This window comes from Xenopus tropicalis, chromosome 1, assembly GCF_000004195.4.
Source record: "Xenopus tropicalis strain Nigerian chromosome 1, UCB_Xtro_10.0, whole genome shotgun sequence".
NCBI lineage: Eukaryota > Metazoa > Chordata > Amphibia > Anura > Pipidae > Xenopus > Xenopus tropicalis.
The window spans coordinates 147,119,437-147,137,067 of NC_030677.2; the positions used below are offsets into that span (position 1 = coordinate 147,119,437).

At 38.9% G+C, this 17,631-nt stretch overlaps 1 protein-coding gene across 1 annotated transcript in view; it reads left to right on the forward strand.

Annotated features, from left to right (window-relative positions):
• fam222a (family with sequence similarity 222 member A) overlaps positions 1-1,644 on the forward strand; it is a 49,798-nt gene extending 48,154 nt beyond the window's left edge. Inside the window, 1 exon segment of the mRNA NM_001079118.1 lies at positions 15-1,644. Within this exon segment, the coding sequence (NP_001072586.1) occupies positions 15-1,252 (1,238 nt within the window). The 3' untranslated portion in view covers positions 1,253-1,644.
• The last annotated feature ends 15,987 nt before the right edge of the window (positions 1,645-17,631 follow it).

The following is a 17,631-nucleotide window of genomic DNA, read 5'->3' on the forward strand; positions in this document are numbered from 1 at the left end:
TTCCTTTCTTTTAGGTGAAACAGCAACGCCAATGCAGAGTGCTCGGTATCCCAGCCCAGCAGAGCTAGATGCATATGCACAGAAAGTGGCTAATAACCCCTTGACCATTAAGATCTTCCCGACAAACATCAGGGTTCCCCAGCACAAGCACCTAAATCGGACTGTGAATGGTTATGACACTACAGGTCAACGATACAGCCCTTACCCAATGCACACAGGTGGATATCAAGGTCTGCTGGCCATTGTGAAATCGGCTAGCAAGAGCGTGGTAAAAAATCCGGAGGGTAAACGGACTAAAATATCTTCTGCACAGGCTGGTGTTGCTCCATACCCATTGTCAAGCACTTTAACTCAAAGCCAAAACTGCAATGGACAGCTAAGTTATCTTGGAAGTCAGAAGCATCTGGATGCACCAGTTCCTCCCAATGTCACAGTGGCAGCATCCGTCATTCCACTAAGCAGCAGAAATTTGGCACTTCAACAGTCTAATTTGCCCTCTATCCAGAGTATAATTTACCAGATTAACCAGCAGTGCCAGGCTCAGGCCTCTCACCAGGCCTGCCAAGGGGTAGTGGTTACGAATTCTAGTCCATCAAAGCAGGGAATGGCTAATGGCTTCACTTCCATGACCGGGAATGCTGTTGCCTACTCTGGGACTGTTTTGCAAGACTGCAGAGGAGGCAGCGAACTTGCTCTGGGTTCTGCTCCTGTAGTAACTAAAACTGGATCTTACCAAGAAGGCATGGACTATCTGATTTGGCAACAGAAGCAGCAACAACTCCGAATCTATAGTGGGGGCAGTGGTGGGGGTGGGGCAATCAGCAAATCTCCTGAAGTTTGCCCTGGAGTGCCCCGCACTTATACTCTTGCTAGTGCTGTTGAAAAAGTCAGCTCCTCTCCTTTAAACTGTGTTGGCATGCATGGTAACTTTTCTGTCGGGCAGTATTTTGCCCCTCCTTGGAACAGCATCTTGGTCACACCCAACAGTGACTGTTACAATCCACAGGAACTTGCCAACGGGCACAGAGATTTGGGAGTACATCCTTCAGATGGGTTAACCAGTATCCCCAGCAAGACCCTTTGTAATACCTCTATACTAAGCAGTAGCCTTCAGTCTTTGGAGTATCTTATCAATGACATTCATCCACCCTGTATCAAAGAGCAGATGCTTGGCAAGGGTTATGAAACAGTGTCTGTGCCAAGGCTTCTAGATCATCAGCATGCTCACATTCGTTTGCCTATCTACAGATAGAAAGCCCTGCCCTTTTCTCTTATAAAGTGATCAATGGTACACTGGTTCTGCATACTAACTTATGCTATTTAGCTTGAAAAGGCATGTTTCATAAGGGCAGAGGGCAAGGCTTTTGGATGGGTAAACTGCACCACCACCACCAGGAGTGCAGAGTACCAGGAGCACTCCAGTGGCCAAACTGGTCCATCTGTTCCAGTGTAAAGTGCACTGCCAGTGCCCAAATCCCTCTGGCGCCTTATATGTTAATACAGATCTAGCCATTTTCTGTAAATGAAATGTAAGAGAATAGCATGGCCTACACTTGATTCCATCACTATGTCCTGGGCTGCTGTCATGGTGGGAAGCTGCCAGTTGTACTCACAGGAGTCTGAATAAAATCAGGTTCAACTCCCCAAATGATCTTGAATTTCCTTTCCAATCAAAATGACCAAGATATATGTGTATATATATGCATATTAATTTAAATAAAATTAGCAAGGTTTGATTCAAAAACTGAAAAGAAAAGTCTGACCATTATAGCAGAAAATGAAGAGAGATTCTAGAGAATCTATTTATTTATTTGTTGTTAGGGTTTCTTATCTAATTCTGTGTAGTACATTCCTCCACTGCCACTTGGGGCTCTGCTTGCTTAAAGAGGAGGGAAAACCCCATAACATTTTTAGTGTGCATTAGAGTGCCGGGCTGCTGTTAGGCTTGCTACATAAAGCAAGCAACACTTCCCTCCAGTCTCTCCATCAGGTATTACCTTCCAGGTTGCTATTGGTCAGTTGTGACGTCATGTGGTTGTTGGATTTTAATGTGCACATCCACTTCAAAAGAACTGACCTTATAGGTGAGCATCTATAAGGTAATGGGAGGAGATGGCCTGTCATAGGGCTGCTTTATATGAGAAATAGTACAGCGCCTTATGCGCCCAAACACATGTTGCCTTGTGGCTTTCTTTCCCCTTTAATTTGCATTGTAAAACCATGTAAATATTTTTTCTTTTAATACAACATATAACATGCACTTTTTTCACTGTATATTGGGAAATGTAAAATCATAAAATCAAATCTTTTTATTTATTGTGCATTAGATCTAGGGGAGAGCTGAGGAACCGGCAGCCTACCAGCTGTTGTTAACCAACATCTCCCAGTATGAGCAAGAAGGTGGTGTTGTGTGTATATAAGGGTTACATATGGTGCCTGGAGAATGGCAGCAGTGGGGAGACCCTGGTGAGGCATTTGGGACTGGCCTTCCTCCTGCAAGCAGAGCACCTAATGCTGCAACCTTAATGCCCACTTTATACTGTATGCCCATGGCCACACAGGTGTAGCAACATGTTAGAGCAAGGGGACCCAAATTAAATGTAATCACAGGAGAAAGATGAATGTTTGTGATTGGGGAGTCTACCAACAGATAGCTTTCTATGGGAGAGTTTGGAAGTTAGGAAGCTAAGACTCCCAAAATCTCCTTATTCTCGGTCTACGATGCTGATAAGTCCTGTAATAATAATTTGAGCTAAAATTGTGTGGAAAAGAAAAAAAATCATCTTAATTTATAGACCTTTCTTTAACTTTTTTCACTTTAAACGCTCAGTTGCTGAAAGACTTATTTAGATAGATATCTAATCACTAGAACTAATATATACTTTAACCACACTGAAACAATGACCAGATTATTGTGCAAAAATTCACCTGAAATGCTTGTTCTGGCTTTACCAAGCAGTAAGTGGTTTGCTCCAGTTCTAATAATGCATAGCAACTTATAGCAAGCACCTAGCATGTACTGGACATATTACACCTTTTGTTACAGTAGCCCATAAGCATCTTTCCGACGTGGGAAACCCTTAAAGGGAAACTATCCCTTTTCCATAAATAGCATGTACATGTCCTATATGTTTTTTTCAGTAAAAGGCATTGTCCAGGAGCCTTTTTCCCCCTAAATGAGATCCATACACTCCAGTGAGACAATGGCTAAACTGTCCTGCAGATTGTTGAAGGCTGGCTTTTAGTTACAAAGCAATTACTTTTGAATGTATTTGCTTTCAGGGTTCACAGTTAATCTGGATAATGTCCCTTTAAAACAGAAGTTCCTTGATTGGTTGGCCCAGACGGCGTTAGTATTTCTACACACGCTGGAGGGTATATGTTGGGCTTCAGTGACTTAATGGAATAATATTACCTTATAAATGAATAAGGAAATATAATAAGGATCATTACACAAAGAACACCTTTGTGTTGCTAAAAGAATGTGCCTAAAGAAACCAAAAATCAAGTGAAACCTTGCAAGATTACAGTAAAGCTATCACATATAATGCCGTCCTCATAAGGGCTAATACCTGATGATATTACCTGCCTTCACTATCTTACAGGGACCCACTGATTTCATACAGCCAGAGACAATCATGAAGGATAAGAAAACCCTAACCATTTCATTATTTGTTTTTGTAAAATATTTCAAGGGCTCCAAAATGATTTAGCTGTGGGGCCCAGTAACTTCTAGTTGGTCCACTGCTTTTGGCCTGTAGTTTGTGTCTTTGATATCATGGGATGTGATCTAAAACAAGAGCTGAAAGTGCCTGCCCATGATGTCCTTCATCTGCTAATGCAAGTATGAAAATTAAAATGTCAGTAATGGACGATTCTGATTTAATATGTGTTGCCTGAAGATACTTCTGAAATCATTTAATTCTGCATTGACTGCAGCAATACTATCATCAAAATTCCCATTAGGTGGGCTAATAGTGATACCAATCTTAGTTATAGGATAAAAATATAGGAAGGGCTGTGTTTCTTTCCAGAAACGGTGGCAACCCTGCTTCAGTTTTCTGTATCATTTGTAACTAATGACATCAATAGACACCATTAAAGGGCGCATTATATGTTTCTATGTATTATGTATAACCGGAAAGGTTCCGTTTAACTGACGAACGCACACTCACACCCTTTATTTGAGTTAAAAGAAGTTGTGGCCCATTTGCAGCAGATGTGTCGCTAGAGTAAACCTGTGACACTTTGGTGGGGGTGGTTCACCTTAAAGTTAACATTTAGTATGTTCTAGAATGGCAACGTTTCAATTAGTCTTTATTATTTGTTTTTTATAGTTTTTGAATTATTTGCCTTCTTTGCAGCTTTCAAATGGGGGGTCACTGAACCCTGTTAGGCTACAATTTAATTGTAATTGTTACTTTATATTACTTATTTTTCTATTCAGAGCCTCTCCTAGTCATGTATCAGTTTCATCAAACCACACCCTGGTTGCTAAGGTCATTTGGACCCCGGCAACCAAATAGCTGCTGAAACTCCAAGGGAGAGCTGCTGAACAAAAACTAAAATAATTATTAAAAACTATAAATAATGAAAAAAATAAAGACCAATTGCACGTTATGTCAGATTATTACTCTCTACATCATACTAAAAGTTAACACAAAGGTGGACATTGAGGTCACTGGGAGCAGTATCACAGCAGTCTTGCAGTCACTGGTTGAGGATCGTTGGTCTACAGCATGTTAAAAAAACATTTTTTTTTATTCTGCACTGTACCCAATACTGGCAATACATGTCCTACAGAAAAAGAACAACTTTTTTCGTTGTTATATAGCCTTCTATACAGGAATCAACCAAGTTAAAGAAGGGCCTAGTAAAAACATAAAAACAGCATATCTAGATATAGATATTTCTATTTTCTCAGTGTACAGAACTTGCATGTAAATGACATATATATATACATACATACATACATACATACATACATACATACATACATACATACGTGTTTGTGTGTGTGAAGCAGCCGCACACGAATCCGGACTGGTTGATCAGCTGTGGGTGCAGGGTCAAAATAGCAAAAAAAAAAAAATGCAGCTTACAAAAACATCATGTGGCAGTGAAGGAATGTTTATCATAAAAACTGAATTGATAAAATGCCTTTTTCTCATTGTTTCCTCAAGCTACAGTTGTGGCAATTTTGTGTTCAGAATGGACAAAGTGCAGTAGGTTCCTAGAATGTGAATAGGGGAAATATGTGCAAAAGATGCTGCTATTTTGGAGACAACAGAATATATCAAATTCTCTTCTGCGCTATAAAAGGTCAGACAAAATATATATAGTAACAAAAAAAAAAATCTTATATTTATAAATGCCAGGCCGATGTTGCTTTATTTTCTGGAAAAATAAAAATACTCTTGTCTTTTGTTCTCTGCTAAATATACGGACTGAGAATGGGTCAAATAAGCAAAATGTTAGGCTTATGTTAACATTCGTTTTGTTTTTGTTTTTTTAAGTCCATAACTTGCACTAGTAAGGAAAAATTAGAACTAAAAGAGAGTGACTGAGGATATTTAAAATAAAAACTTGAAAACTTGAATATAATTTTTTTGTAGTGTAATAATGTGTAAAATTTACATGTTGGCTGCTAAAGAAAAAAACAACAAAAAAAAGAAATAACAAAAAAGCAGAAAAACCTTCCTCCCACTCTTCTCTTTTGCTTGAGAATAGCCTTTGAAATCTTTGTAATTTTTTTTTTTTATTTCTATTTTATCCCTCACAAAATGTTGAACTGGATTCCTTGATTGTTCAGTTTGCTTCCTAGGAGGAACAATAGGCCAGGAATTGAGACATTAGTGTTGTTAGAATGTGCAATCTGTGAATCTGAATCTTTCTCTTTGCTAATCTCAGTTCCAGAACCCTTTTTATATCATGCATTAAATAAAAGAATTACATTTTCAGTGTCGTTATTTCACGCCTATTTAAAGTCAATTTTTAATCACTACAACATATCCTTACACTAAACACATTACGACTGCGGATAAAGCGGTGTTATCTTAGATTCAGAGTGGGGTATTAAAGAGCAGCTTCACATAATTACAATTTAAAGAACAAACTTCAATTGTGCTGCTGGTTTCTTGCATGTAAGTTAGTTTATTTTCATATCATTAGTGTATCAGGGTTTTGCTATCCAACCCTTTATATGGACTTTGTATTTGTTTTGCATGGGATTCTTAACATAGGCCGCAAAAAGTAATGGAAAAAAGTGCTACATGGTGCTAAGGGTGAAGACACACAGAGCTACTAGTAGCAGCTACTTGTCATCACTACAGAAATAGACAATGCTGATCATTTACTGATATTTGTCTCTGTGTGTTTTAGCAGAGGCAATTCTCAGTATTGTCTATGGCAGGGTATTTTCTGGCATTTAGTATACGTGACAAGTAACTGCTTCTAAATAAAGCTGGGCTTAAACGCACCGATAATACTGTACGAAACCTCGTTTCATACAATATTCGGTGCGTGTATGGCAACTCAGCGAGGCGACCGATATCGCAGAAGGCTGCTGATATCGGTCGACTCGCTGATCCGGCAGGTTAAAAGATTTAGATCGGGCGCCATTGAAGGCGTCTGGGCAAAATCTACCTTCAGGGCTGAATCGACAGAGGGAGGTAGAAATCCTATTGTTTCTACCTCCATATCTAACGATTCAGCCCTGAATGTCAGTGGAGGGTTGGAACTATCTTTCGTGCGACCAGAGATTGAAAATCACCATGTGTGTGGCCATCTTAACCCTGTGTCTTCATTTGGGACCCAATTTGATAATAGTTGGTTTGTAGAAGTGCAAGCAACCCTTAATTAAAGCTACCACAATATTCTGGCTGTGATGGCTGGTGATTTACTAATGCCACAAAAAAAAAATGAGGCCCACCAGGTTTCACAATAAGGAATTATGTATGGTCACATATAATTATAGCTATACAAGCTAAAGAACAAAATATAGTTTTATTTAATCTGCACAGAGAGCAGGATTTCACAAACCAGCTATGCATGCAGACACAGGTTTGATAGGAAAGGACAAGTATCCCACATCCATGTTGTCTTTGGTCCTTAACTGACTGCATTGTCCAGGGATCGCCCATTATGAATGACTGATTTTACTTCTGTTTTCTTTAAACCACATATGTGAGGTTTGTGGTCAGTTTAGTGTTAAACAACCAAGATTGTGAAAAAAAAAAAAAAAAATCGGCTCATTAATGGCATTACATTCCATTACAAACTGTGCATTATGCATGGGTTATATAGTCACCCCAAAGTATAAATATAAAATATTGGGTGCTCTCTGTAGGAAGCTACCTGAAAGCCTCCATAATAACTACAATTACTTGCAAAGGACAGGGCACTCCTTAGAAAAACATTTTAATGGGCCATCGTCAGGGGCACAAGCTAGCCCTTGTAGGGGTTCCATAATTTAAATTCTTGGGTCTAGCCACTTGAGTTGTGGCTGGATTAGCTGTCCTAGATTGTACAACAGCCTAAAGGACATTGTTATGTTACAAGTGGGGGGAGTCCTAATCAAAATGCTAAACCACAGTGTTGAGCAAAAATCTGTCTGAACACCAATGCTAGAATGTTCATCAGCTTACCCTCTAGATATCCACTGTTTGGATGCTGAGCTATGGAGGCCCAGATGTTGAACATCCCTGCTGTAGGCTCTCTCCGGACACTGGTAGCTGTGGTTTGACAATAGCTGTGAAGCTGAAGGTTGCCTATTCATTCCTTATGTAACATTCTAGAATGTAGGGAATCTATAAAATGTATTTTCATGGGCAATAGTGCAATATGCTTAATGTACTGGGCAGTTGCAGTTACTATATACATCCTGCTGTTTGTTCCTATGCCTTTTTTGCATCTAAATGACTGATTATTTAATCCTGTTAAGGGCTTAGAATCCTGCAGAGATGTAAATAAGGGACCCTATACAAGCAGAAAATAAACTAAAGGACTCAGTAATGATCACAAATTACAAAAGTAGGCAATGCCCTCCTCTATAATTACACTGTGTGCTGACGGTACCTGGTTATAGAATAAGCCACACAATGCAGCATGCTCTGGATCAAAGGAGTAATGTCTTGATCAAGTAGCAATGCCAATCTTCCCTTTGCGTGCTGAAGCTATACAAGTTCCTATTTGAGCCAGCTGAATTGTGTTCAAACTGTGTTACTGATGCATTATGCTTGAGATTGCTCATATGGACCCTGCTTCACTTTGTGCCTGATTCATTAAAAGGATACTGACATTAAAAAAAAAAAAAAAAATCAAATTTCAGTCAGTCAGTAAAAAGTTACCTATAGGTCATGTTGGTTATTTTTCACTGATGGCTAATAATGGGACAGTTAGTTTGGTATACATAACTTACAAATGCAAACCTGTCATTTGGAATTTATAACATTAATTGACTACTGCAGTACAAATATGGCAGCCCCCTCATAGAGGAGCTTGGGGGATCTGATAGCTAAAAGCATTGGGAAGTACTTTATGGCAAAATTATAAAAGCTAACACAAAGACAATGTTCTAATATATTTTGAAAAAAAAGTTTAATTTTAGGCACAAGTATTGCTGGATAAGGTGCAAATATGCAACACATATTGTGCAGTGAATGGAAATTATTTGAAAATTCTGTAGCACTTATAATAATGCAAGTTTTTTCTTGATTATACAGTCCATTTAACCCCTTTAATGCTGTTTGATTTATACCAGCTTTCCATCCATACAGCAAAGCCAACAACCAGCACTGAGAAGGTTAAGTCTATCCACTGATTTGCCTCTCACATCCCCATTCTCTGCTTTGTTTCCCACCTGTAGCAAGTTTAGTAATCACTCACTGCAGCTCGCCCTGGAACCATTCCTATTTTTCACTTCAGTGCTTAATAAATGAGTCCATCACACCAACACTTAGCTACAAGCTGCTCATCTATGCCCACAGGATTTAATTCTTATTTAAAGAAAAGGAACTCATTTTGGTGTTTTTCTGTCGTGGGGGAAGCAAGGGTAAAAACACATGTTTTATATAAATATTTGCTTAAGATTTCAACAACTGTAAACCCACAGAGCAACACAGTTTGACTCTTGACTGTATTGGTATACAGTATGACTTCATTCTTGGGGTAAGCTAAGTCTTCCCAAGTCTATGTTATTGTTTACTTGGGTAGCTGACCAACCCTGTTACAAATAAGTAATGGGAGCCTTACACATATAAAAGTTACTATTTGCAAAGTTATTTGCTTTTTACTCCATTTGCCAATAAACCAAAATAATGTTTGCTTTTTTTTTTATCCCATTACAATATCTAGTAGGTTAATTCAATTTAAATTTTGCCTGTGTAAAATACTGGACTTCTGCTGACTTTAGCCACAGTGGCAGATCCCAGAATTACGCCTTGGTGTCCCTCACAGACCCATAAAGCTGACCCTTAGCTGCAACAATCACTAATTAAGGCTCTGAGACAGCGTTAAAACATCTCCCTAAGGGTCAGTACCAGCTGCCGTGTGGATGTGCAGTGGCTGTATGGTGCATTAGGCAAGTGGTTAAGTGCACAAGAAGTGCACAGCTAAATGGCTTTCGTCCACAGGGAAGGAAAAAAACTCTGCACACCAAAATAATTAGGTCTTGATCTTGAAATCCTGGTCTTGGGAGTAGATCACTTGCATTTGTTGCGATGGAGTTTCTTAAGAGACTAAACAAAAGGTGACTTTTGTTAAGTTACGGTATACATTTATATTAAAGGGATTTTGTTTACATGTATTTCTAAATTTTTCCTTTTTAGTTCAAAGATTCTTAGGCAATGAAAGACCTTTTGACCAATGCAGACCAATCAGGAGAGGACCATACTAACTGGCACATGAAGTAGTAGCTCAACAGAATGTTCAACCCTGCTTGATAAATATTAAGTTGATTCTGTGGCAGATATCACTCATGCAGTTTGTCATTTTGGCCCCATACACAGGCCAATAATCTGCCACTTTTGTCAGCCCTTGTATAGTCACCTTTATTTGTATAGGATTGTAGAATAAGATTCTCAGCTATTTTTTGGCAGCCACATGGCAAGATCATGGGATTTCGGCTTTTGTGCCAATCACAAGGAGTCTTCTTAAAAAAAAATGCTTTAATTCTGAGGGGAAAAAATGGTCAAGTAAATGCTTCTCCTCTCGGCCCAGCGCTACCTGCTGATTCTAGATGGAATGTTTAGTGAAGCATTCAGGGACACTTCTTCCTAAGACAAGGAAGGAGAAATCTTTTTAAGGCTCCCTTAACCCCTTGGGTTAATGTTTTAGCTGTCTGCTCACATTACACACAAAAGCAATATTTAGGTAAGGATGCGCCCAAGGGCTGTCAACTCCTGTTACCCAGTAATACAATCATATACAGAATTTTTAGTGATACAAATGCTCTAGAATTTCTATTTTTACTCTATTTTGACAAATTGTAACAAATACACAAACCCCTAGTAATAGTTGTGCTGTAAATTTACTGAAAGAATTCAACTTCTTTTCGAAAAAGAAATATTGCATTTTATTGATTTCCGTGTCGTCTTTATTTTCCCCTGTTTTCCCTTCTCCTGGCCTATTCTGAAGAATGGGGAATGGCCTCACTGTGAAACATTGTATTTCTAATTACATTATAGAGGCACCTTTTAAATGTGAAGAAGATGACTTCTTTATATTTAAAACCCAGTATTTTTGGTGGTATGACTCCCTAACTTCTAGGCCTTCTAGTGCTAGATGTTGGGTCAAGCTGTAATTATGGGGGTAACATGTATCTAATCATTACATTTCCTGTGTATGAGTTAGCACCACTGTCTATTTCAGGAATGATAAGTGCCTAGGTCTGACCATGTGTCCAGTCTGCAGATATCCAACAGCCACACTCATCACTGCTATAAGGGGCAGTGGGGGTAACTTCATGGAGGGGTATGGCTTAAGCTGTCTCAAACTTGAATATCTTTTTAAGGTAAAGTATACAATATCCCTATTTATAAAAACGTCTTTTCAGGCGGTAGCACATGCTGGGCCAGAGGAAGGATTTCAAATTGTATTGCTTTTAAAAAAAACTTGATATTTGAGAGAACATAATTCAAAACTGATCCAGACCTGTATAAACCCTTTTTGGTATGGATGACCTTCTGCAGCAGGAATCTTTGAAGTGACTGAGCTCTTCTATCTCCCTCGCAGCACGGTTAATCCACAAAAATAGTAACCTGGCCTTCACTGTCAGAGCGAACAGATTTCTGCTGTGAACAATGGAGATGCTTGCATTAGTATAATTGTATTACACTCGGCACACACTCAGTCCTTGTATCACTCTGGGGCTTGTCTATCTCAGCTGCCTTTGATAGAGGAACATATGGTGTGTCATTACCAAAGCCCGAGGCCTAGCAGAAAATAAAGAAAGCTTAACACTAAGACAAACAGATGCATCTGAAGGTTCTGTGCTCATTAGAGGGAATGTTTTATCTAAGAAGGAATTTGTTTAGATTTGTTTTTATTCCGTCTCCAGACTTTTTAAAAAGAAGGCGTTTTGTTCCAGTTAATAAAGCCTGTAACCCACTGAATGCCAGAGAATAATAGAATACTCTGTGTGGCCCAAAGACTATAGGATGCCGGCTTGCTTACGGCTTATGGATATTTTTCTCCATGACAAATATTGATAGTTAATAGTTGAAAAAAACTGCAATTAGGTTACAAAGAAAAAAAACAAGCAGCAGCAGCAGCTGAATGTGGCAGATCTGACTAGTGAGGATGTATTTTACTGTAACTCTTTATGTGCTTTTTTCCGAGAAGTTCCTTTTGGGAGATTTTACTTAAAGGGAATACATAGTATTCATAAGCAGGGTTAATTAACTTTAAACATTGCAAAAAGACAGCAGGGCTCATTTATAATCTGTGGGGTAGGGTACGAAGAACAAAACCAAAATAGGCACCAAGCCACCATGTTTTTCCTATTTGCTCCCTGCCTTGCTGTGAGTGCCCATTGAGGCAAGCCCTTGCATGTCAAAATGGAGTCTGTGTTCTACAACTATCTATTCATAAGATTGAAGCATGTAGGTACCGACAATGTCACTAAAATTCTTGGGGAAACCCACCTTGGTAAAAACATGCCACTTCACATTTTTATTTCTAGTGCATTTTACTTCTGTTCCTAAATGATCCCTTAAGAGCAAGCACTGGCGATGAAGGGTTACGACAGCTATGTACTATTTATAGCCAGTAGATGGCGCTGTTTTGGGTACTTCAGCTGAGGCAAGTATTGTGGCCTTTATGCACAAAAATACATTCTTTGTACATTTGTATGGCACCAATAAAATGTTTGTTGGAGGGGAAACTAATCTAAACAAAGGATGCAGTAATAAAGGGTAAGATAAAGACATTACCTAACAACTTGGTGGCTATTAGCAAGCGCAGTGTTCCCTCCATCAGACCCACAGGAATGAGAGGAGCTCACAGTCTGGTTTAGTTAGATAACGTAGGCGCGTGGATAATGAACTACTTTACACAAACTACATAAGATTTGCAGGCACATAATCTATGACAGCTAAGCTTCATGATATCTGCCAGTGCAGGAGACATTCTCTGGAAACATTCTTTCAAGGCCCCATTAGTGATTTCAGTGCCAACACCTCCCTCTGTGACATTATATAATTCAGGTTTTCTAGGGCTAATGAACTTTTATTGCTGGCAAATACTTCAGTGAATGCTCTAGTTCCCGAATTGTAACCTGCAACATATACATCATTTTAGTTTGATGTTTTCATATGTTATTCTACATACTAGTAGATATAGGACAATCTACAATAACAGACTGCCATGTCAGAATTATTTCACCCACTAACAACAAAGAAGAAACAGATTTGCAAATAAAAAGAATCAGGACTCAGCAGGGGTGGATTAAAACAACTTTCATTTATGTTGGACTATTAAAACAAAGCAGGCAATGAGAGAGAACCTGAAATAAATAGTATAAATTCCAATCAGTTAGCAAGCATTCCTGTTTGACCTTCACTATGTCTGACATTATCACCCACACTTTACCACGGTAATTAAAAATTGGTTTAATACATCCAATCCAGTTATATTGCTGTTTTTTCTATGGATTTGAGTTCAGCCCACAGCGCTCTCAATGCTGGTGGATCTCTCAGCAGTTGTCTCTATGGATATGCCTTTTAAACACAGAGACAATATGAATGTATGTATATACATATGTACAAAGACAAAGCGAGATATGAAGCAGGTTTAATTGAGGCATCAGGACCACAATCACACACTTATCCTACTGAAATTAACTGTGTGCCTTTTACTGTTTGAATTTATACTGTAACAAATTGTTCTGTATATTATAGGAAGGCTAGCCACAATGTAAACATGCCTTAAGATGACAGACTGGGCCAAAGTGTCAGAACACCTCCTTTGGGCCCCAATGCTTGTGTGCGAGCCTGCTGGATGGAAATCTTCCCATCATAAGGAAGAATTATAGCCAAGAGAGTAATAACTGAGAAAGTTATTGTGAATCTGAAACATACGCACACTCCACAACCAAAGCCCTGCAACAAATCTTAAACCGTTTTATTAAGTAAGATCCCAGCAGACATTTCAGGTATTGGCCCCTTCATCAACTGCCTGTCCCCAAATGTCTGCTGGGGTCTCAGTAAAATGCTTTAAGGTTTATTGCAGAGCTTTTGTTGCAGACTGTGCTTAAGTTATATACATTTTTGGATTGGTAAATTACTTTTTGTGCAGCAAGTACACACTGATCATTGCTGAAACTAGGGCTAGGCAGAAGAGTCATGTGACTTGGGTGCAACAGCAGGGGACACTAAGCATCTTTTTTTATCTGCCTAACCTCTTTGGGCCTTTCTGTATCTCTAAACAGCAGCCTGCTGATTTTTCTTATTTTGCACATTTAGCTCTTCACCTTGGACACCCTAGCCACACCTAACTGTTAACACTAAGTAATAAGTAAAAGTGTATGTTTTGTATGTTTGAGTTTCCTTTATTGATCATTTACAACCCGCAAATTCAGATGCAAAATGGCACCATTGATTAAAGGTACTTGAGTTTAAAATCCACATAATATTACTAGGCAGCCATTCATTCACCTCTAGCGCCAGGGTTCCCACAGGGGCCTGCATTAATAGACACTTGTGACTAAAGAATTGTGCAAATATTTATTTTCAACATCCTGACAACTCAGATTTCAGGCACATTTTCTTGTAGTGACCACAATTACCATGGTATTATGGGGAAAATTCGGCATTGTGGATAAATGCACCTTACCACACTGCACTTACTGTAAGTAAATAACCCGTTACATGTATGGCACACAGTGACACCCTAAATCAGGGGTCCCCAACCTTTTATACCACTGAGCCATATTGAACTGTAAAAAGATTTGGAGAGCAACACAAGCATAAAAAAAGTTCCTGGGGGTTCAAAATAAGTGTTGTGATTGGCTTTTTGGCAGCATCTCTGGGGACTGTCAGCCTGTGGAAGGTTCTGTTTGTCAGTACGTCAGGTTTTTATGCAACCAAAATTAAAAAATCAAAAATAAGCACCTGCTTTGAGGCCACTAGGAGCAACATCCAAGGGGTTGGGGTGAAACGTGTTGCTCACACGCCAGTGGTTGGGGATCACTGCCCTAAATGAAGTAAAGGGCAGTTTGGAATTTGTTAGTCTCTGTTTCTTGCAGGGTTTAATATAGAGCAAGGGATTCATGGGTGGCACCGTGACTGCAATTCTGCCTTGTAGCACTGGAATCTTGAGTTCCTTTACAACCTTGTCACTATATTCTTCCCATATGTCTGTGTAGGTTTCCTCCAAGTACTTCAGTTTCCTCCCACACTCCACAAACATACAGTGAGATTGACTGGCTCCTGATGAAAATGACCCATGTGTTGTGTTAATCTGACCTTAGATTGTAAGCTTTTCTGGGACTGTCAGCACTATATGAATAAGAGTAATAAGAATGCATGAACAGTATAATACAGCCATATAAACTGGGCAGTCAGCTTCACTGTAGGTTTTTTGAGATTACCTGAAAAATGGTACAAACTTCTAGAAATCCAGCCAAAGACTATGCCCTTTTGCTTTTAATTGCAATATGTTTGCAGTCATCACATAAAAAAAACAGGCCAAAAACAGGCCATTCCAATAGTTAAAAAAGACATCAATAGTAGCCCACCTATCATTTGATTATGTCATAAATGTGGTATGCAATACGTTGGACAAACTTCGCAGAGTTTTAAAGAAAGTATTCAGGAACACGTTTCTGACATTCGAATAAGAAAGGAGACAAATGTATCCAGACAAGGTTGAAGTGATAGAGTTTTTCCATCTCGGAGGGGTGGCGATTTAACACATAAGATATTCAAACGATAAGTTTTTGGATATTCACTCTTCATATTAGATAACCAAAAGGAATGAATTCCGATTGTGATGTTTCTCGTTATTATCATTACATTTTTATTCCTCCATATTGATATCAACATAATGATGTAGATTACTTCCTCTCTTCTGGGGGCATTTATATGTCCTTCTTCTGAGTGCATTTAAACATTTCATCATACCTATTCAAATGCATTTTCTTCATGACCTTCCTCTTACATAAGTGCTGTTCCATTAAATTTCTTAAAGATGTATAGTCTCCTCCCTTTTTCTCCTATTATCTCATTATCTTGTTTTCTATTGGTGTTCAGCCTTTTAAATACTGATGTTGTTGTATGCGTATTGGAATGGCCTGTTTTTGGGTCACCAGAGTACCCTTCTCCCATTTTTTCTTGTTTTGCTGCCTAACAGTTTGTCTGCTACCTAGAGCTAAGGGTCTGGGGCTGAAGCTCCCGGACCATCCTCCTTACCTTAGTAAGCTTTTCACAGGTTATGGGTGCTGTTTTGCCAAATATATATATATATATGAGAGTTTTTGCAGTCAGGGCAGCAACAACTTGCATGTAATGAGCTAGCCTTAGAATAATAGGTTTCAATCAAGCCAAGTGGTTCTACTTTTACAATCACTGCCTGTCTTTAAAAGGGTTAATTAGACTTGAAAAAAGGTTGCTTGCAAATTATCCTTTGTTCCACATTTCACATCTCGTTACTGCTGTTTTGTTAAACAGGCGATTCAGCCTATTAAAGAAAGAGAGGCTCAAGCAAACAGATCCCACTTTGCTGACACTTGTGTTCATTTGAGGATAAAATTCAATCAGGAAGAGGTTCTTTTTCATCTCGTAGCTGGGTTCAGAGCTTAAGCTAATTCCAAGGCTGAAACCATGCCCTTTAAACTAGACAGCCTAATCCTTGGTATCTTGGGTTAAGATTAGAAAGACTAGGGTGACAAAAGTTACACAAAAGTCAACAGCGTTATAATATGACATTTTTTTCTGTACCCCTATCATACACTTGCATTCTGGTTACCCATGCCCAACAGAAAGTGAGCCCTGCACTTAAATTCTGCCTTGAGGGTTCTAGATGCACCTTTCACCCGTGGGTGCTCTTACAGTAAGCAGGGGAATGCAAGGTGTCCAAATGCACACCTCACACCAACACAGTTGCATTTCCAGTTGGGGTTTACCCTCCATACTAGAAGTGCCCCATAGCAATAAGTGATATGAAAGGTTGAGGTGCATTGTGGGTGAAACAGCATTGCAAAAATAAAAAGTCTATGTCATTTTTGAATGTGAAATTTGGAATACAGGTTTTGTTCATAGTCAGTGCATGGTAGCAAAAAGAATAATGTTAGCTTAAGCCATGCCATTCAATGCATATGATATAGGGCAGACATAAGGGGCAACATTTACATCTGAGACATAACTAAACTTATGATAGGCATTTATTAGACCAGTCATGTATGCTTACTGAAAGAGTTACACAAAGGAGATGCTCCCCTCCTGGAAGCGTTCTTTGGAATAAAGGTAGACTTAGGGGCTGATTTACTTACCCACGAACGGGTCGAAATGAGTCCGATTGCGTTTTTTTCGTAATGATCGGTATTTTGCGATTTTTTCGTATGTTTTGCGAAAGTTGCGTAAAATCTGGCGATTTTTCGTAGCGTTAAAACTTGCGCGAAACTTTGCACCTTTTAAGTTTTAACGCTACGAAAAATGCGCAACTTTTCGCGTAAGTTTTAACGCTACGAAAAATGCGCAACTTTTTACGCAACTTTCGTAATGGATACGAAAAACTCGCGTTTTTACGCAAAAATCGTATTGGTAACGAAAAATTCGTAAAGAATCCGAAAAAATCGCAAAACATACGAAAAAGTTGCAAAATGTTCGTTTTCAAGTCGGAACTTTTCCAATTCGGGTCGGATTCGTGGGTTAGTAAATCAGCCCCTTAATGTATTGATGAATCAGGAGATTAAGAAGAAAGGCAAATGGGTGCCAATTTTGTCACCTCATGTAGCCCAGAATTTAAATGAAAATACAAGTAATTATTTAGAAATATTTAATAACTCTATTAAACTTGCATGGATTTTAAATGAAAGGTGTGGCCCTAAGTAGGCCAGAGGGTAAACAGATATTGCAGTTGCACAGGGCAGTCCCATCTGAGTTATATAAGACTATGGATTTGTGTGCTGTTATG